The sequence below is a fragment of the Rana temporaria genome, chromosome 6 (genome assembly GCF_905171775.1).
Source record: "Rana temporaria chromosome 6, aRanTem1.1, whole genome shotgun sequence".
NCBI lineage: Eukaryota > Metazoa > Chordata > Amphibia > Anura > Ranidae > Rana > Rana temporaria.
Window position 1 is genome coordinate 75,345,200 of NC_053494.1, and position 22,757 is coordinate 75,367,956.

The 22,757-nt window shown below is 43.1% G+C and overlaps 1 protein-coding gene across 5 annotated transcripts in view; it reads left to right on the plus strand.

Annotated features, from left to right (window-relative positions):
• GSPT1 (G1 to S phase transition 1) overlaps window positions 1-22,757 on the plus strand; it is a 525,782-nt gene that overhangs the window by 81,704 nt on the left and 421,321 nt on the right. For 2 of the 5 annotated variants that reach the window (XM_040356936.1, XM_040356939.1), the window contains exons 3-4: window positions 6,403-6,444; window positions 20,721-20,942. In XM_040356936.1, coding sequence (XP_040212870.1) covers window positions 6,403-6,444; window positions 20,721-20,942 — 264 coding nt within the window. The remainder of the gene's footprint in view (window positions 1-6,402; window positions 6,445-20,720; window positions 20,943-22,757) is intronic. The other 3 variants (XM_040356937.1, XM_040356938.1, XM_040356940.1) reach the window with 2 other exon arrangements.

Consider the following 22,757-nt stretch of genomic DNA (forward strand, 5'->3'; position numbering starts at 1 on the left):
GATGGGATATAACACAGTTTGGTGTATAGGAAACACACAAATGTGTAATGAGGCATGCTTATCTCTATGGGGACCCATAAAAAAAGAAAAAAATGTAATCATCAAATTGACAAATTGTTAAAACAGATTGGGAATTTAGAAACATTGCACAAAAAATCTCAGGCGCAAGCTTTAGAACAGGAGCTGGGGGCTCTACGGGAGAAACTTAATCTGCTTATTGATAAAGCTAAAGTCCCGGTCTTCACCACAGTCTTGTTCTGTTCTGCCGGGGCCCCCGCTTTCTTCTTTAAGCTCTTTTACGAGCCGGGGCCCTGGGCTTCTGTCGCCTTCTTCCTCCTCTTCATCGATGTTGACACGTCGCTTCCTGCCACTATGCCGGGTGCGTGGCTCGCACCGATTTATATAGGCCTCTTTTGACATCAGTCCCATTATGCTTTGGGTGGTGACATAAGGGGGCGGGGTCACCGGGTGATATCCGCCCCTTTGTCACCACCCAGAGCATGATGGGACTGTGAAGTTATAAGAGGCCTATATAAATCTGTGCGAGCCGCACACCTGGCATTTATAGCGGGAGGAAGCGACGTGTGAACATCGAAGAAGGTGACAGAAGCCCGGGCCCCTGCTCGTAAAAGAGCTAAAGAAGAAAGCAGGGGGGCCCTGGCAGAACAAGATGGCTGTAAAAACTGCCCCCCCCCCCTGGCAAAAGAACAAGACGGCAATGGGGCCCTGGCAGAACAGCCCCCGAAAGAGCGGAGCAGTCGGAAGACCCCTGGAGCTGACTAAATACTTAAAAACCTGTGTAGTGTTTGCATTTTTTTTCTCCTCCAGGTGAATGGGTAGGGGTACGATGTACCCCATACTCATTCACCTAGGGTGGTTGGCCGGGATCTGGGTGCTCCCTCCATTAAAGGGGCTCCCAGATTCTGATAAGCTCCCCGCCAGCAGACCCCGACAACCAACGGCCAGGGTTGTTGGGAAATGGCCCTGTCCTCATCAACATGGGGACAGAGTGCTTTGGGGTGGGGGGCCGCAGGGCGCCCCCTGCCCCAAAGCACCTACCCCCTCCATGTTGAGGGCATGCGGCCTGGTACGGTTAAGGGGGGGGGGTGCTCGCTCGCTCGTCCCACCCCCTTTCCTGACCGGCCGGGCTGCATTCTCTGATAAGGGTCTGGTATGGATTTTGGGGGGACCCACGCATTTTTTTTTGGCATACGGGGGTTCCCCTTAAAATCCCATAGCAGACCCAAGGGCCTGGTATGCTCTTGGAGAGGGAACCCATGCCAGTTTTTTTTTTTTTTTTTTTTAAATTTGGTGTGGATTTCCAGCAAGATTCATACCAGACAGTGTTTTGTATTGGCAGGGATCCAAGTCGGATCCCCGTTCAATATCGTACCGCGGCTAAAAGCAACCGCAGCTAATCGCACTGTACAAATGCTAGTTACCGCCCGATCTCTTAATGTAGATCTGAAAATATTTTCAAAGATTTTGGCTGAGATTGATAAATCATATCCCAGGACTGATACATCCAGATCAGGTGGGATTCACTCCTGGGAGGGAAGACAGAAAATACGCAGTGGGTGGTGAACGCAATCTATCTCAAAAACAGCGGAGACCAATGGTGCTAGTTTCTGCGGATGCCGAAAAAGCGTTCGATAGAGTAGATTTGCTGTTTTTAAAATCTACTTTTGAAACACATAGGCCTAGGAGAAGGGATGATGAGTTGGTTCACGGAATTATGTTCGAACCCCAGAGCGAGGGTAAAAATTGAGGATCGAATCTGAGCCGTTCTCTATTCACAATGGAACGCGGCAAGGATGCCCACTCTCGCCCATTATTTTTATCTTGACAATAGAGCCCTTTCTGAGGAAAATACGGGATAATCGGAACATTAAGGGGCTACCCACAAAGGAAGAACAGATTTTCAGAATACGCTGATGATCTAATCTTTTTTTGTAACCTCTCCAAATTTATCCTTGCCGTCATTGCTAGTGGAGCTGCGGGAATGTGGAGAAGTATCTAATTTCAAAGTTAATTATGGGAAATCTGAGGCAATGGGGATAGAAACAAATGCATCCCTTATACAACGGATATCTACACAATTTGATTTTAGATGGAGTCCTATATGTTATCTAGGACTAAGATACCTAAAAATCTGACTAAGATATTTGAATTTCGTAACAATGGCTAGACAGTTTAAATTTTAGATTTCCAGAGATGGGCGAAAGATTTTTTACTTGGTTTGGCAGGACAAATATTATAAAGATGAAAGTGATGCCACAAGACTCCTATATCTTTATACAGACACTACCCACTAAGATCCCCACTAGCTTCCTGAGAGACCTTTAGAGCGAGGTTTCTGAGATTTTTTTGGGCTGGGAAACCAGCAAGAGTACGCAGAACTATTCTAACAATTCCAAAGGGGAAAGGAGGGATCGGGGTTCCAGAGCCAATGAGATATCAAGAAGCATCCCACTTTAGTTAGAGCAGTCGAGTGGTGTGGGAAAGAAGGGGAGAAACCATAGATGCAAATTGAGCAGGCAGCGATGGATATCCCCTTTGGAGGTCTTGATATGGATTCCAGAAGTAGTAATTCCAAGGGAAATAAGACACCCAACAATAGGTGCAACCTTATTGGTGACTAAAAGGATATTAAAAAAACCAAAAATAAACCAAAAAAAAAAAACTTTCAACTTATCCAAGCCCGATGACCCCGATCCGAGGTACACCAGTATTTCAGCCAGGCCTTTAAAGACCCTAATCCAGAGCAATATACCAAAGGGATATTAATAGGATAATTTTTTTTTTTATAAATAACTAGTAAATGACAAAAGGGATTGAGACATAATTACCAGACTTGGTTCTAAAAAAAAATCTAAGTCAAATTATATATGCTGAAGTCAGGGCACTGACAAGGTTTAAAGAGATATGCCTGAAAGGGGAAACACTAAAGCATTCATTCTCACATTTTGTATGCGATTCTAACTGAACTGGAAACGCAGGAAGAGCTTTCCTTCCTTTGAGAGTGGGAGAAAGACCTGGGAGTAAGATTCTCCCAAGAACAGATAAATAGCATTCTGGTGTTCAATCAAAAAGGATCAGTCGTGAGTAGATACCAAGAGGGGGGGATATAAAAGCCTTACCAGATGGTATAGAACACAGACGGTGTTACATCGGATATACCCCCAAATATCAGAAATTTGCTGGAGATGTAAGGAATTGGAAGGGACTATAATGCATATTTTTTGGGAATGTGCGAGAATAAAAGAATTCTGGTGAATGGTAGCAGAAACAATTGAAATAACAGGAGTATTGTAGGGAGAGAATCCGGTTGTAATATTTGTTGTTGGATATCCCTATGTCATTGGAGAAATATAAAAATTGCCTATTGACACATCTGCTGGTGGCAGCGAGGGCATGTATGCCTGTTCTGTGGATGTGTGAAAGCCCCCCCCATCAAAAATACAGTGGTTAGCAAGCATTGCAGATATGGAGAATCTCACTTTGACGTTAAAGGACCAAGATGAGAGATACCGTAAGACATGGGCCCCGTATATGACGTACAGGGAGGAGACAAGAGCAGAAGAATAGGAGTGTATTGGTTCGTGAGGGAGAGGCAGAGCAACGTAAAGGACAGGCAATCACTTTTTTTTATTTATAATAGAGTTAAGCGATAACCCAGGAAATAAAGAATCTATAATTCATAGAATGCAATATAAATGTCATATTAAGACTATGTAAGATCAGTTGAATTTTGTGAAGAAACATGAAAACAAAAACAAAAAATTCCAATCTAGAGTCTTGCAGAAGATCCTGTCCAAATGGGACAAGTTTCTGTTGTCCCTGGATTGTCAAATCCGGGTAAGCCAACTAGTCAGGACTTCCCTGGTCTGGTGGCTGAGATCTCCAGCTCTTAATGCCGTGAAGTTCCTTCCCTTACACTGGACGGTGATCACGATGCACCCCAGCCTGACGGGGGGGGGGGACGGGGGACGGAGTCTGGGGTGTTCAGTCGACACAAGGTTGTTGGAAACGGGAAGAATCTCGCCTGCCGATCAATGTACTGGAACTACAAGCGGTCAGGCTGTGCCTCTCCACATGGTCGCAGAGCCTACGGGGCGTCCAGTCGGACAACGCCACGGTGGCAGCGTATGTCAACCAAGGAGGAACAAGAGGCGTGGAGGCGTCCCTCGCATCTTGAGGTGGGCAGAGGAGCATTCTGGGTGTAAACAACTGGCAAACGAACTATCTAAGGCGCCAGGCGCTGGACCAAGGGGAATGGTTGCTACACCCGAATGTTTTTCACCAACTTTGCCTAAGGTGGGGCGAGCCAGACGTGGATCCCCTGGCCTCTCGACTCAATTGAAAGATGTCAGAATTTGTGGCCAGCTCCAAGGATCCTTGGGTGGACGCGACAGATGCATTGTTGGCCCCTTGGGGACAGTATCTGCTGATATACGCTTTCCCCCCACTGAAACTGCTTCCTCGTCTACTCCAGAGTGGAGTCCGAGAGGATCATCGGGATCCCCAATTGCCCCAAATTGACCTTGGCGTACCTGGTACACTGACCTGTTGAAACTGGTGGTGGATGCTTCCTGGCGACTACCGTTGCAGGAGGACCTTTAGTCACTTGGTCCTATTTTTCATCCTGCTTTACAGTCACTGGCTTTAATGGCATGGCTGTTGAAAGCCAGGTACTGAGAGACCAAGGACTGTCGGATTCGGTCATTTCCACCATGTTGAGAGCACGGAAATCTTCTAGGAAGGCACATGGAAGGCCTACATCTGTGTGAAGAGATGTGTCCATATCCATGTGTGAGGAAATGGGTTGGCATCCATGTACTTATTTGGTCTTCAGAATCCTGCTGTTCTTTCAGCGTGGGGTGGACCAAAAGCTTGCCTTAAGCACGATTTTAAATGGCAGATTTCTGCCCTGGCTGTCTTCTTTCAACAACCCTTGGCAAGCACGTTTGTGCAGGGGGTCTGGCTTGTGTCCCCTCCGGCCTCCACTACCTCTGTGGTCCTCTCAGTGCTTCAGAACCCACCGTTTGAAAACAGGGAAATTCCCTTGTTGACACTTTCTCAGAAAGTGGTCACATAGACGGGTTTCTGAGCTTGTCGGGCAAGGCTCCCTATCTGGTCTTCCACAAGGATAAGGTGATGCTGCGTCCGCAGCCTTTCTTCCTAAGGTCGTTTCGGCTTTTCATCTCAATGAGGCGTTTACTCTTCCATCCTTGTATCCTCGTCCGTCGCGTCCTAAGGAGGCGGCGTTGCATTCCTTGGACGTTGTCCAAGCTCTGAGAGTATACTTGTCTGCTACTGCTCCGCTCCAGAGGTCAGACTCGGTTTCGGTAGCTGGTCCTAAGAAGGGCCTGTCAGCCACCATCTCTAGGTGGATCCGACAGATCGTGATTCAGGCTCATGCCATAAATGGACGGGCGCCTCCCTTTCCTGTTATGGCTTATTCAACCAGGGCAATGGGTGCCTCTTGAGCTTTCCGACATCAAGCGTCTGTCTCCCAGGTGTGTAAGGTGGCAACCTGGTGGTCCGTTCACACTTTTACTAAAGGTTTTGCAGGCGGCTGTCTAAGGTTGCAACTCAGTTGAGGAGCTCTGTTTTTGTTTTTTAATGCTGTTCCCACCCCTCGTTTTTGACACTGCCTTGGGATGTCCCACTTTGTCAAGATTGCTGCTGTGTCCATCTTTGAACAAAAGAATATAGGATTTTTGTACTCAGTTCATGGACGGACACAGCACCCACCCCTCCTTTTTTATGTTTGTACTGCTTTTTGACGAATTGAGATGCAGGGAGAGGGGTTGTACTCAGGGCGGTACTGTTCGGTGTGTGATGTGATTATCACTTTCTACAAGTTTTTTGCTTGGTCACTCCTAATGGAAGGCTAATGCCCACTTCGTCAAGATTGCTGCTGCGTCCGTCCATGAACTCGGAGAAACGCATTTTACGGGAGTACAAAAATCCTTTTTTTTTTTTTTTTTTTTTTTTTTTTTTTTTGGAACTGCGACCTTGTGGCAGACTGGACACTTGACATTTTTTTTTTTTTTTTTTAAGCCACTGTTTACTGTATGAATGTTGCTGTGTGTTCTAACTGGGGGAGATCCACATTCCTGCTCTCAGGAGTGGCTGGCACGCGCATCAGCTCAGTGACACGGTGGGGGGCGCGTGCGCCCCCTGTACTGGAGATCCCATCTGCGGACGTCATTTGACTATGTCGGGAATGAAGTGGTTAAGGACTGAGCTGCAAAACTGTGTATTTTCGATGGGCACTGTGCAAATGATCCAGCTGAGGGGGAGACCTTGTCATTTTGTCCTTTGCAATGTGTGATTGTAGCTGTTGTGGAATATACTAATGGAATAAACATCTGTTATGTGTTTGATATATTCTAGGTTCCAATGCTGCTACAGGCATGGATATTTCTGAACCTGTTGGTAAGTAATTGAATGGCTAGTACAATGCAAGTTGTTTGTATTTTGTGTGTATTCTAGGGATAGACTTGTTTTATATTATATTGACTATAAAAAGTGTGCAAATGGGAAAAGTTGACAATGTAACCAACAAAGCTACCGCCTCCTGCCAAGCCTTTCTTTGAGTAAAAATTTGAATCTGCAAGTCTGAAAACGGTTTAAACTGTTGCTGCATTCAAGCAGATGCGGTTTAGGTATTACAGCTGGCAAGGACATTCATTGTTCATCGCAGAGACATTGCGATCATCTGTAGCATGGATGAATCCGATTCTATGTGTATGGCCATCTTAAGGAGTAGCGCGTGTTAATTTATCCTAAAACACACAATCCTGGTCTACTCAATGAGAAACAGAATTTGGCCCCTCTTGTTCTGCAGAAGTAGAGAATGGACAACCAATATTGTGAACAGACCTCAAAGCCAACATAATAAGTGATGAATATATTAAAGGTTTAAATATAGCGCTGGCAATTTACGCAGCACTTTACAGATTGTATGTTCTCATTAGTCCCTGCCCTCAAGGAGCTTCTAATCCTACGGTCCCTAACTCTCATTCATACAAAAACATACTAGGGTCAATTTAGATAGGATCCAATTAACCTACCAGTATGTCTTTGGCGTGTAGGAGTGCTAACCACTTGCCCACTGCGTTTCTCCTGAAAACCACTAAAGTGTAGGGCTACCACGTAAGTTTGAATTCAAACAGAGGAAAATGTATATAACTTTATGCAGCCAACTGCTTAACAAAAGTTTTTTTTTTTTTTCCTAAAGTAATCTTAGTTCACTCAAATTTTATTAGATATAACACTGTAGAATATAGTACAAACATTGGTGAGTTAATATAAGTAATACAATCGTCTCATCTAGTCAATTTCGGATATAATTTCAATATATAATTCAAAAACAACTGTACAATATAGATAGAAAACAGGATCTACAGGGCCAAGTCAAAACATGACAAAACCAGATAAAACCGTAAAACAAAACGGGACAGGACAATACGGGGGAAAAGGGAAAAAAAAAATGGGTGGCAGCAAAACCCCCCCCCCCCCATTCGCATCTCATTTTTGTTTTATTTCCTTAAGGACTTTCTAATTTCTTATTTTTTTTTTTTTTTCTCTGTATGACCTCCAGGAGACCCAAATCCGGAGGTGCTCCTCATGTGTATCTAGTTCATGTGATAAGAGTGATTCCATCTTCTCTATGTGATCAATCTCGCTGACCCACTCCTTAATTAATGGGATTTGTGTTGAGCGCCAATGTCGTGGTATAACCAGTCTCGCTGCTGTCAACCAGTGTCTCAAGAGATCCCTTTTAATATTTTTATAGGGTCCTGGTAGAATTGAAAGCAAAGTAATTGGCATATTTTTATATAATAAAAATATAATTATATATATTTTTCATATAATTTCATAATTTTTTCCCAAAAATTAAAAATGTTTGGGGCATTCCCACCAAATGTGCAGCAATGAGCCTTTAGATGCGTGGCATCGCCAGCATATATCTGATTTATCTGGGTATATACATTTTAGTGACATTGGGCTTCAATACCACCTGGAGAGAAGTTTATAGTTTGTCTCTTGTGCTTTAATTGTTGGCGACATGCAATGTGTTACATTAAATGATTTCTTCCACTCTGCATCTTGGATTTGGAAATTTAGCTCATTCGCCCATTTCTTTATATATTCAGGGTGTTTTTTTATGGCAAGTATCTTATAGATTGAGGATGAAGCGTGTTTTGGTTTTGAGTCTTGTAGTAACAGAAGTTCAAACTGAGTAGCGTCTCTGTACAATAATCTATTTGAGGGAATAGAGGACAAAAGATAGTAATTGCCGATACTCCAACCATTGCCAGAGTGAGGGTTTCTGTGTAAAAATTAAGTTTAATATGGGAGGAAATGTTACCTGGCTGGTAATCTGGCACACTCTTCAGTGTGATTGTTCCATATAAGAAAATCTTTACGATTTAAAGCCGGTGTCATAGGGCCAGATTCAGGTACAATAACGCCGGTGTAACGTAAGCCGTTTACGTTGCACCGCCGCAAGTTTTCAGTTTTGGTGCCCGATCCACAAAGCACTTACCTGGAAACTTGCGGCGGTGTATCGTAAATACGTCCCGCGCCGGAACTACTGTGCATGCTCCGTTTCTTAACTCCCGCCGTGCTTTGCGCGAAGTGACGTCATTTCTTCGAACGGCGACGCGCGTAGCGTACTTCCGTATTCCCGGACGTGTTGCACAAACAATTTTAAATTTCGACGCGGGAACGACGGCCAATACGATTGCTGACTAAAGTTAAGGCACCCAAAACGACGACTAACTTTGCGACGGGAAACTAGCGGCGACGTAGCGAATGCGAAAAACCGTCGTGGATCGCCGTAACTCCTAATTTGCATACCCGACGCTGGTTTACGACGCGAACTCCCCCCAGCGGCGGCCGCGGTACTGCATCCTAAGATCCGACAGTGTAAAACAATTACACCTGTCGGATCTTAGGGATATCTATGCGTAACTGATTCTATGAATCAGTTGCATAGATACTCTGAGAGATACGACGGAGTATCTGAGATACTCCGTCGTATCTCAGCTGTGAATCTGGCCCATAGGTCCTACTTGTGAGGAAAGTTCTAATTGTAGGGCTATTTTAGTCCAGGTTTTCAGTAGATTAGATGTAAGAGAAGGCATAGTGTGAACTGAGTCTCGATGGATATCACTATTCTCAAGATCTAACCAGGGAAGCGCAGTGAGATCAAATTGATTTAACCATTGTTCTATTGATACCCATTGGAAGAGTGAAACCAGTTCACTATCCTTGTTAATACTGCCGCTACATAATAATGGTAAAGATCAGAAGCACCTGCTCCTCCTTTGTTTTTAGGCAATGATAATCGTTTATGTAGTCTAGGTTTTCTTTGACCCCAAACAAACTTTGTAAAAGCCGTCTGTAAAGTAGAAAAATAAGATCTATGAATAAAAACAGGGATGGTTTGAAATACAAAAACCACTGTATTATATCCATTTTTAAGATATTTATCCTCCCAAACCACGAATATTGATTATGTTCATATTTTTTAAGATCCTGTTGCATGAGGGATGTAGTTTGTTGGATATAAATGGCTTGGATCAGAAGGAATTAAAATACCTAGATATTTTAACCACTTCCTTACTGGGCACTTAAACCCCCTTGCTGCCCAGAGGACTTTTTTGCGATTTGGCACTGCGTCGCTTTAACTGACAATTACGCGGTCATGCGACGTGGCTCCCAAACAAAATTGGCGTCCTTTTTTCCCCACAAATAGAGCTTTCTTTTGGTGGTATTTGATCACCTCTGCAGTTTTTTATTTTTTGCGCTATAAACAAAAATAGAGCGACAATTTTGAAAAAAAAAAAAAAGAAAAATTTACTTGTTATAATAGCTCAATTATTTTTATTTTATCCTCAGTCTAGGCCGATACGTATTCTACATATGTTTAGTAAAAAAAAAAAAAAAAAAAAAATCGCAATAAGCGACTGGTTTGCGCAAAAGTTATAGCCGCCTACAAAATAAGGGACAGAATTATTATTTTTTTTTACTAGTAAGGGCGGCGATCTGCGATTTTTTTTTTTTTTTTTTTTTTTTTTTTTTATTGCGACATTATGGCGGACACATCGGACACTTTTGACACATTTTTGGCACCATTCACATTTATACTGCAATCGGTGCTATAAAAATGCACTAATTACTGTATAAATGTGACTGGCAGGGAAGGGGTTAACACTAGGGGGTGAGGAAGGGGTTAAATGTGTGTCCTATATAGCATGGGTGCTCAACCTGTGGCTCTCCAGCTGTTCCAGAACTACAATTCCCATGAGGCATTGCAAGCTACTGACTGTTACAAGCATGACTCCCAAAGGCAGAGGCATGATGGGACTTGAAGTTCTGCAACAGCTGGAGAGCCACAGGTTGAGCACCCATGCTATATAGTGTTCTAACTGTGTGGGGGGAGGGGGGGTGACCGATCTGTGTCTCTATGTACAAGAGACACAGATCGGTCTTCTCTCCCTGACAGCACCGCTGTCTGTGAGAGCCGGCAATGAGAAATGATCTCATATGTAAACATATGAGATCATCTCTCATTGGCCGCACAGATCGCCTAGCAAACGGCCACTCCGATTGGCCGTTCACGGCGATCTGTGATTGGCTGTGTCCAAGGGACACGGCCAGCACAGCAGTTCCCCGCTGCGCGCGTGGAGAACGCGGAAAGGGGCGGACGTCAATTGACGGCGCCTCAGAAAAGTAGAACCACCCTGCGGCCGTCAATAGTCGTACGGCCGTCGGGAAGTGGTTAATACCGAGGGACACATTTTTAATGAGAAATTTATTTTTCAATACCATCACTTGTTGTGAAGTGACACATTAAGGATTTCAGATTTTGATATATTTACTTTAAAGTTACTAAGGCTACCAAAACGTTTGAATTCAGACAAGATAGATGGTATTGAAACAAGTGGATTAGTTATAGAGCAATAGATCGTCGGCAAACAAGGCTAATTTTATTTCCGTTTGGTTTATCTGTATGCCAGTAATGGAAGGATTCTGTCTAATTGCTATTGCTAGATGCTCCATTACCAAGACATGGTAAAGGTGAAAGTGGGCATCCTTGTCGGGTACCATTTTTGTATAGAAAAACTTGTTAACGATTCATTAATCCTTATCTTAGCTTTCAGGTTTAGTGCCAAAATCTTATGAAGTAAATTTGGGCCCAGACCTATTTGCATCAATGATTGTTTTAAAAAAGGCCATCCAATACGATCAAAGGCCTTCTCTGCATCAACTGAAAGGAGACATATTGGTATTTTGGCTGTTTGGGCATGATTCATTAATAAAGTTTTTATAGTATCACAAGCTATAAAAATATAATAATAAACATGAGCCCGAGGGGAAGGGGAGCAAGAGGGGGCGGTGATTCCAAACCCCCCCCCCCCGACTAAGCCTGACTCCCAGCCCGGGCCCAATAAATAAGTATGTAACCCATGGTGGAAATGGACACAAGCAGGTGGTGGAAAAACAGCAAGGATCTGAAAAGAGGCCCAGAATAAAAATGCTGCAGAGTTCGATACACTATCAGTCTAGAATAGAACAAGAGGTGGAAGCAGAGGAAAGGAGGAACAAAACAAGGCATTCATTATTACCAACAAAAATAGAAATAGAAGGCATGTTTGCGGCTCTGGAAAAATCACTAAAATTGCAAATAGAGAAAATACAAACAAAAAAACCTGGAGCACACGTGCAAAAGAGTAGAGGAAGTTGAAGAAAAAACAGATTGTAATGAAAATATTATAAAAAAGCTAGAGGGAGAAATAAAAAAAACAATAAGAGAACGAGAACAAGCTTGCAAATTAGAAGACCAAGAAAACCGGGATAGAAGGATGAACATAAGAATTCGAGGGGTACCGGATTCACTCCAACCTGAAAATTTGTCAGAAATAATAAGGAAAATCTGTAATCCCTTGTTGGATAGAGAAATATCTCCATTAAGAATTGAAAGAGCCCATAGAATAAGGAAACAGACATTATTGTGCGATTTTTAAAGTTGGGAGAAAAATCAATTATGGAGAAATCTGAGGGGAAAATCACCAATAAAACGAAGGAAATAATATTCTAATTTATCAGGACCTATCTCAAACGCTGAAAAGGAGAAATTTAAAACACTTATTGAAGGTCCTGCAGGAACATGAGATCCAGTATAATTGGGGTTTCCCAGCATGCCTCATTGGGAGAAAAAAATATCAGCAAGACTGAGAATCATTGAAGAGATACCAGAATTTTTATAATTGGAGATTCCAATACCAACTAAAGGGAAGAAAGCAGCAGTATGGAGGGATGCGGGGGAGGGGGTGGGAAAGAGGGGTGCTATGGTTTGTTCCCCCCCCTCTCCCTGTTCCTCATTCCTTAGTGTCATTGACCGGTTGGATTGGGGGGGGGGATGAAGGCTAAGGGGAAAAAAAAATGGTGGGGGACCAGTACTCGTTGACCTGGTACCACCACCCTAGTAGTAGGGGAAAGGAGATCAATTGTGCCAAACAGAATTCCACCTTGAGCCTAGAAGTGCAGAGTGCCAAAGGTAGCCTTGAGGAAAATCCTGCAGTAAGAACATGAGGTCAAATTACCAACAAGGGAGTGGGTGGGGGGCAACACCTGTAAAAAAACGTAGGAATAAAATATAAATGACTGACATAAATTTTATCACATAATGTAAGAGGCCCTCAATTCTCCAGAAAAAGGGCATATGATATTAAGGGAGTTGGAAAGGTATTCCACATAATTGGTCTTCCTACAGGACACATTTGGCGCTAGACTCTAACACAAAAATATATTCACGGGCGATCCCAGCCTGGTACTACGGAGAGTCCCCAAATAAAAGGGCAAAGTGAGTAGCTATAGGCGTGGGGAAGAACATAAGCTTTATGGTTGAAGAAAGAAGAGTTGATCCAGAGGGTCGTTGCCTGTTCCTAAAAGGGAATCTCAAGGGAAAAAAATATACATTAGCAAACGTATACTGCCCTAATTGTCAACCCAAAAATACCTGAATGGGAACCTGAATGCCTTAATGGATTTTAAACAAGGGCATGTAATCCTTGCTGGGGATTTTAATTCATCAATGGAACGCAGGCTCGATAATACGTCTAGTGCACCTATACGAGATGGCAAGCAATTAAAATTGGTCAAGAAAAAAATACATAACAATCAGTTAGTAGACCCTTGGAGAGTGGTACATACAAGTAAAAAAGATTATACTTATTGGTGCACAAAACGTATTCGAGACTGGACTACATGCTAGTGGATCATGGGCTTCTGGAACAGGTAGTGGATGCCTCGATAGGTGTAATATCAATCTCAGACCACGCCCCCACGATTTTTTTTTTCTGAACAGTGGGCAGGGACCGACGGGAAGAGTGAGAGAAGGAACCCAGGCCTGTGTACCGGGGAGACACAAAGCGCGGCGGCTCGGAGTGCAGCTGTGAGAGCTGCCGCTAGATATACTGCAGTCTAGTGGATCGTTATTTTCTGAAATTCGTCAACCCTTTGTACGATCTGTGTGGTGAGACCTGGAGATTGCAGTCAAGTGATATCAGTTGGGCAGGAAAGGTTACAGAGGAGCACGGAGAACCAGCCTGGCTCGGCTTAAGGAGCCACAAGCGCATATGATCTCAAACCTAGAGATCCATGGGAGTCGGTAAGGAGATTTGATATTGGAGGTGGAGGTGCCTTTTCTTCTGACACTACTTCCTGGATTGTGATTGCTTTCTCAACACTCTATTGGTGTACCTGCAATATCTATGGGACATTTATAAGGAATTCATTTGTGGATGTCACGATCATATGGACTTTTGATTCACTCATTTATTAATTTTGTTTGCACTTTCTTATTTCATTTATGCACATTATTGCACCTATTGGTACTGTATAAGGACTAACCTTGGCTTCATTGTATGGTTGGTTATGCATATTTACATCTAGTATTTTCACATGCAGCGCAGCTTAACCCCTTTTTTTCTGGGGGGGGAGCCCAGGACCAGGACCAGATGCATTTCAGATTAAGTACTATAAAAAACTTAAAGATCAGCTTGTCCCAGATTTATGTAGCTATTTTAATAAAAATAGGGGAAGATGTAGAAATAAGGAAAGAATCTCTCCTTGCCAATATTTCTATTATACCAAAAGAAGGAAAAGATGGAACTTTGTTCCAGCTACTGGCCTATAGCGTTATTGAATACAGATATAAGGTTATATGCAAAAGTATTAAACAAGATTAAAAACCTTAATGCCGGAAATAATGCTGATCAGGCAGGCTTTGTAGCAGGAAGGGAGGGGAGAGATTACAGTATAATGACTTTATTACTATTGCGGAAAGGGAGGGAGCAGAAACCCCCAGTCATACTCGTGTCAATAGATGCTGAAAAAGCATTTGACCGACTGGGGGTTTATGATGGCTACTCTTCGAAACATAGGTCTGGGACCAAAATATGAGATGGATTAAAAATGTATATACCCACCCTACAGGTAGGGTAAAGGTCGATGGGAGAATGTCGTCTGTGTTTGAGATGCATAATGGAACTAGACAAGGGTGCCCGCTCTCACCCCTCCTATATGTTGGCATAAGAACGATTGCAAGCAAATATATGAAACGGTCAGGATATAGGGGGGGTGAGAGTGGGTGAGGAAGAACACAAGGTGGCTGCATATGCAGACGACATACTCGTATACATAAAGCCAAGGTTGTCACTGCCCAACATAGTAAAGGAAATAAAAAAAAATATATACCTTTTCAAATTTCAAGATTAATCCAACTAAAACAGTAATTTTGAACTTAGAAGTTGATAAAAATTAAGAGATTACTACAGAAAATTCCCTTTTTTATGTGGGAGACAAACGCTAACTATTTTAGGAATTAAAATAACACCAACATTTGAACTGTACCCGGCCAACTTTATTCCTTTAAACAAAATTAAACTAGAACTAAAATACCTCTGAGACCCATCTCTTGGATAGGAAGGATCAACATATTAATAATGATCCTACCGAAAGTGACACAGGCTTCAGATGCTCCCTATTGGGGATACCACAACATTTTTTTCAAGGTGATTAAAACGGATTATGAAATGCATATGGCAGGGTAAAAAGGCCAGAATAAACTACATACTGTTAACCGGTAAAAAAAGGGGGGGGGGGGGTTATGGCTCAACAAGATATAAAGATACTATAAGGCGATCATTTTAGCAAGATTAGCGGAATGGGCAAACCATACACCAAAAAAGTGGGTACAAATGGAAGACAGATTAAGTCTGACGCACTTACAAAAAACATGGATTCCGCTGAAATTTAGAGCACTGGGCACAGACAATATAACTAGGAATGGATTTTAAAATTTGGGACACAATATATCGACATGGAAATAGAACTCTCCATTAATACCGTAAGCGGGCAGAGTTTCACATCAGGAAATGGGACACGGTTGGGAAAACAATTGAACTGCACAACTTAAGCATATCCTATCGGGTAAAATAACGTCAAAACAAGATTTAATTACGAAACACTGGTGGAACCAGCTTAACGACTAGGAGTATCTCCAGTTAAAATGCTTCTAGCCAGATTCGGGTAAATCGGCATATCTTTGTGCCGGCGTAGTGCAGCTCATATGCGCTACGCCGACGTAACAGAGGCAAGTACAGTATTCACAAAGCACTTGCTCCCTAAGTTACAGCGGCTTGGCGTAAATGGGCTGGCGTAAGCCCGCCTAATTCAAATTATGAAGGTAGTGGCTGTGTTCTATTAAAATTAGACGTGACTCCATGTAAATGAATTCCCGAACTAACGGCACATGCTCAGTATCACGTCGAATTTACGCCCTAAGATATGACTGCTCAATTGGAACGACGTGAACTTAAACCTACGCCCAGCCCAATTCACGTACGATTTGCGTAAACGATGTAAGATCCGATGTCCATACCCTAACTAACTAATGACTTGGGCCAGCTATTTGGTGGTTTATCTTTACTCTGGAAAAACGCCTTACGTAAACGGCGTAGATTACAGCGAGGGGCGTAAGTATGTTCGTAAATCGGCGTATCTAGGTATTTTACATATTCGACGCGTAAATCAACGGAAGCGCCCCTAGCGGCCAGCGTAAATATGCACCCAAGATACGACGGCGTAGGAGACTTACGTCGGTCGTATTAAGCCAGAATTCAGGCGTATCTAGAATAAGGTGCATAGATACGACTGCACATCTGTACACTTGCGCTGCGTATCTGTAGATACGACGGCGTAAGTCTTTCTGAATCTGGTCCTTGGCACTATACCACAACCAATTGGAAACGAAAAAGCACCATCTTCTATAGAAAAGTTATGTAGTAAAGGAAAGCCCCTGAAGCACGGTGTATCACAGGCATACAAAATATTAACAGAATTAGAAATGAAAGGACCGCTCTCTTTCATAGAAAAATCGGGTCAGGAATTTGGTAAAGAAATAGAGGAAAAACAAATGATCCAAGCAGTATACAGCTTTGCATCAGATATAGCCACGATTAAAGCAAATTACAAGAGTATGGTACTAGGGCTGTTACCGATTTTAAAATTTTCGTGTTCGATTTTGTTTTTGTTTTTTAAATCGGATCGACTAATTTTGATTTTAATTATAAAGCACATACAGGTCCAACTACTTTTTAGCTGATCTCTTTGCAGGCTGATTCCCAGTGCAGCTACCAACCACTGGAAAAATGGATAGCAGGATACAATAAACGCACAAAGGCAGCACTAGATGGGAATAGCATTTAAACTTTTATAGTCCTTCAAGTAGGTAACAAAAAAATATTGCACTGGAGATAAAATCGATGTAGCTACATAAACTGTAAATAATGGTGCGAGTAATACCAAACGGTAGCAAAAGCAGTCAAACATGTAGCCAAGTATACTTGGTTAAAAAGGTGTACGATACCACTGCTGAATCCAGATGAGGAGGGGTTAACATCAGTCCGTCGGCATGTAGATGTCCTGTGAAGGGAATGGTCACAACTCCCAGTGGATGGCTGTAGAATCCCAGGGTGATGGAGGGAAGTGTAACAGCCCTTGCGTGTGGCAGATAGTAAGCTCCCGCTGGCATGCAGATATGAAGGCACAGCAAAGGAGCCCTTCAGATCGACACGGCAAGCCCTGATAAGAGGTGAGTACCGATCAAAATTTTTTTACGATTAATCAAGGAATTAATAAAAAATGTCCACAGCCCTAATCTGAACGATTGAATTTTTCACTTTAAGCATTCAAGTTCATGGTATATCTACGCCTTTCCTCCTCTCCAGCTTCTGCTTTGGCTTTTACACGGGATCACAGCTGCGGGGCTACCGGTCATTCTATTAGCACCTAGTTGCTGACTATCCTTGACTGCCTCTCAGAAAGGATCTATTGTCCCAGGGCCATTCTTCCATCCTGCTTTAGTCACTGATTTTAATGGCCTGGCTGTGCTGAGCCAGATGCGGCAGTTCCGGCACTGCTGATGGCTGGGGAGTCTACCTTCTAGGAGGTCTTATCTCCAGATGTGGAGAGCGTATATATCCTGGTGTGAGTCACCGGCATTAATCCTCATCCTCATTATTTCTAGGTGACTCCGATTCCGACCTCCATTTACGGGGGGTTGAGCAGGAATGGGCCTCAAGTACCATCGAGGGCCAGGTGTCTGTCTGGGTGGTCTTCATCGCCCCCCTGATCACGCACTCCCTGGTGCATACCTTTATTCCACTGCCGTGGGATCTGAACTGTGTGATTCTTGCTCTCCTTGTTAGATTTCCATTTGAACAAGGACATTGTGTTGCCTTTCTTGTGTCCCTGGTCAACACATTCCAAGGAATTTGCTTTATCTGCCCTGGATTTGGTTTTGGGGACTTTGTGTGTATTTGCCAGCCACAGAGTCTGTTGCGCATTTTCACAAGTTCTACGAAGTGGATAGGTTGGCATCTGCGGATGCCTCTTTTGGCTGCAAGTTTTTGCAGGCTCCTCCTATGGAGTTTTTTGATACTTCTATTACTACTGCTTGCTACTAAACTGAATACCTAGAGCAGGGAGGGGGTTGTATACTGACTGAGGACAGTCCATGGGCGTAGCCAGGTGTTGGTCTTTTTTTTTTCTGCCTAGTCGTTCTGCGTAGACAATATAACCCTATGGTTCTGAATAAAGGCTGTGTCTGTCAATGAACTCAGAGAAATGTTTTTTACAGTAAGTCAAAAATACCCCCCCCACACTGTCACCAGTCAGTGTCACTGATCACCGCCATGCCAGTTATATGGTGGCATGGCACTGCACTGGTTAAATTGTGACAATTACAACTTCAAAAACCCGCAATGCCACTCTTTTCTTCCGGTATTCCCTCTGCTCGTATATTTGACATTAAAGCATTTTTTTTTTTTTTCTGTCCCGCTCCCAGAATTTTTTTTTTTTTAAATGTACTTTATTCATCTGCCTGAGCGATTCCATATTGATTGTGGGCATGTGAAGCCCACAAGGACACTCTTCCGGGATAAGGTACATGCTGGCTACCGAACATGCGCCTACCGATCTTGCGTATACACATTGTACGCAGGGCAAATCGGTGTCTGGTTGCCATCACAATAGGTGGTGACGGAGGAAGGGCTTGCCCTGTTGTGGCCACAAAGATGCACACTGACTCCTGGGAAATTTTGACACATCTCCCAGGAACCAGTGCGCCACAGGAAATTGCGTACATTGCTGCGGGTGGGGGAATTGGACGGGAAGAGATAAAGGCCTTGGAGACAAGGTAAGCAAAAAAGTGCCCCATGCTGTTGTGGTAGGTTATGAAGTGGAACATTAAAAAGTGGTATTCCGCTTTAATACCTTGCACAAAGGAGTAATGGGGTATTTGTACTGTCCTGGAATTTTAGGGCCTTAAGAAATGATAGACCCACCAGTACAGTAAATCAGGAATGATATATAAAATAAATGAAATAACTTGGATGTCATGGTTTCCTATAAATTGGCATGCTACGGTATAAATAAACCAGTAACCACAGTACATTTGATACAGAAATGTAATCTCAAAAGTCCCAACTACGCTACCTCTGTTTTTGCATTATATATTTAGGGATGGAGGTATTCTGGTATGTTCTTAGGCTGGGATGGATCTCACTCTTTTTCAGGATTGATATATATATTTGCACACCCCAATGTTTGAACTGTATAACTTTTCTAAAGAAATTTAGCAGATAAAATTTTGGCCTAATTTGCAAAATGTTGTAACACAAACGATGGAAAGCTTAGTTTGGGTATATGTTGCATGACTCCGCAATCGTCAAAGTGCTTTGTATTGAGGTGGTTGTGTGGGAAGAATTGATTAGATTCACGATCGGTATACATCAAGGTGCCATTAATCCACCCCCTTTACATATCTAGTTTAAGATGCCAGGTTTTCTGGTTCTCTGATTTAATATTTTAGAGATTTTCAAAAGTTGAGGTCTAACTTCAGATTTATTTTCCCTTTTTAATTGTTTAATTTGGGGCACGCTGGCCCAAACAAATTTATATTAATAAACAATGTGCTTGCTGTCAATGCTGTATAAACTGTCAGTAGCTTTACCTACTAAGTTTGCCTTTACCTATAGCACTCAGCAGTGCTGTTCTGGCAGTGGTACAGGGTACATCTGTCCTGTTCCAGCAAGAAAATTGCTGCTCTGTTCACCGGAAGCCTTGTACAGCTGTGGTCAAAAGTTTTGAGTGGCGCAAATTAGGGATGCACCAAAATGTTGGCGGCCGAAAAACCTGCTAAATTCTCACCACATTGCTGAAATAAAAATATTGCCAAAAATTGGGTGGGGCCCTGCCCCTGGTGCCACCCATTGCAGGGGTGTCGTCCTGGCACACAGTCCTTCTCCCCTCGATCTGTGTCGCAAAGCTGAATTGCACAGACCGCAGTAACAATGTCCCGCCTCCTGTGACGGCACACTGATCAAATGGCGGGGACATTGAATCGGTGTGACATCACAGGAGGTGGGACTTTGCTACTATGACTCGTGCAATTCAAATACAGCTCTGTGACACACGGAGATCGTCCCTCTGATTCGGCCACAGGCAGGCTGCATGATGGGCACTGGTGAGTCTGCATCTTAGGGGCTTCCCTGGATGTTTTAGTATTGGCCTCTTCTACCAGCTGTCTCCTGATTAGTACAGATCGTGTGCTGTAAGCAGAGCTGACAGTCGCTGGCCCCTGTGTATTCCCCTGGATATACTCGGAGACATGCCCACAGGCATAAAGATAGCTGTGCTGTACTCATTCTTGAGCCAAGGCTGGAATGTGTGTATAACTAGGGGATTGTGTAACATCACATCTCGGGCTACTATTCCCTGGTCCTAAGCCACTCCCACAGACTAGCAGTTTTAGGAGGGCCGAGACGAGCTTGGGGAACATTTTTGGAGGTACAGCTGTATGTATGTATGTTTACTTTAAAATGCATTAATGTATGGCAAAATAATTTTTTATATATTTTGGGTTTACATGCACTTTAAGCGTTGTGACTTTTTTTTTTTTGGATGTTGTGCACCTCGGTCTATTGTTCCAAAGTGGTTTCACTGAAAAAATTGAACACTTATGTATCTGACAGTATTTTTATGTAAAGTTTTTATTGCCGTTTGGCATTATTTTGGTACTGTATACCTGCTTTTGCTTGTCTCATATGTTGCATCCTGCATTTTTACGGTAGAAAATGGAGAAACTGAAATGTCTCCTGAAGAATGCTGGGATCACAAAGATGAACCAAATGAAGCAGAACCAGGAGGTGGTTTCTCGGGAGATGGCGGGTCGGCTGAAGAGGTGGCTCAGGAAATGGAAGAGGAAGAGGAGATCACAAAACCCAAAACTGTTGTTGCCCCACCAGATGCACCCAAAAAAGAACATGTTAATGTGGTCTTTATTGGACATGTTGGTATGTCAGCTTTTTATTTTAATAGTAGTGTGTACTTGGATTAACTGAAAACCTGTTTAGACTGACATCAGATCACATCAAGGGGTTGGAACAGCCATTTATCTGTTTCGTTTGTAAATTTTAAGTTTGCTATATTAAGCTCTGTAAACAGGCTTTTATTAGCAAAGCAGTCAGTATTGTAAATGTAAACAAATTGTATATCTTTGTTCATAACCGTTCCACAATTTGCTTATTGGTTTAGCAATAATTTCTATATGGAAATTTAATATTTTTCATAACTTGTAATATAAACCGGTCATATAGATTTTTTTTTGGGGGGGGGGGGGGGGGGGATAAACTGGGCTTGCAATATTGTCTTGTGAAAATGTGTTTTTCTAGTTTGAACAATCCATAGTTTTAAAATTGTAAATTAAAAGTGAAAATTTTATGTTCCATAATTTGTAAGATATATAAATTGTCACTTAGTGTTATTAAACCCACAACAGTAAAATCAGTAAGTTATATGCAGTAAAGCATGCTTATTACTGCGAACTGTGTAAAAAGGCTGTTTAATCCAGTCTTCTCTGAACCTCCCCTTCTCCATCTCCTGATAGCCTTGGAGGCACTCTGCACATGCTTTGTGTGTATTGTGAGTATTGTGTTTTTGGGGTGTGTGTGTGTGTGTGTGTGATCGCCAAGGGCAAATCAACACTGTCCAGAGGGTCAGGGGTCACGCAGCCTCATAGCTTTCAGAGAATGAAAATTCCTACAAGCTTTAACCAGTGCCCGTCTGGACACTGATGGAAGTCACAAGACTGCTATATACTGCTGAGAAGATATTTAGCAGTTTCTATTTACTAAAAAATTGCATTTCCATGTTGTGTATTGTGGGAGACCAGATATAGTAAATGCAGGGTCCTAGGTTTTTTAGCGATTTAAATTACTTTTTGGATATAAAGCTTGGTATAATTTATAATTTTTTTTTTTTTTAATGCTCATATTTAATGTTTCGGTTTAACCACTTGCCTCCCAGGCCAATTCTGACATTCCTCTCCTACATGTAAAAATCATAATTTCTCCTATCGGCTTCCAGTACGGCACACCTGAGATGAGGGCTCCTCCCTACAGGAAACACAATCAATTGACAGCGTCTTATAAGTCCCCACCCTGCCCCTTGATCTCCAGAATTGATTGTGTTTCTCCCGAACACAGTGACATGTTTGTTTTTGTTTAAAGACCTAAAAGACTGGGGAGGGTCTAATGGTACCCCTGTTGAGGCAGGTTTTAGGGAGGCCTGAACTAACCTGCAGGCTTTGTCCTTCTCACAGGTCGCCCCAGGCGTGCACCAGCGCTCTAGCCGCAGGGAGTGTGTGCCATCGCTGCATTTAAAAAAACGCCGCCATTAAGCCGCTCTCTTCACTTCCGGGTTTTCCTAGGAAGGAAGCACTGAGCTCCAAGCCTCGTTCTGAGCACAGCCACATCACAAGAAGTGGGCGGCTCCTCAGACACGGTGCAGCCCAGAAGTGCTAGGAACTCCGGGAGACAGCGTGGAGAGCAAGGCGGTGGAAGCGGTCGGCTTGCAGTACCAGCAGCCCAGGACCCAGCCAACCTCATGGAACAAGAGGAAGCCAAGGCAAATGCGACTGCAGGCAGATCCAGGTCGGGGACCGGTGAGTACAAACCCCCTCTTGGAAAGGGAGTGGGAGGTCCTGGCTTCCAAGGGTCTGAGATCATGGGGCCAGCCAGAACAGGAACTGGATTTCACTTCTCATCTTAACCTTTCCCCCTCCCAAGTACAAACCTGCAGTCTTCGGGGAAGACAGAGTAATGTTATGC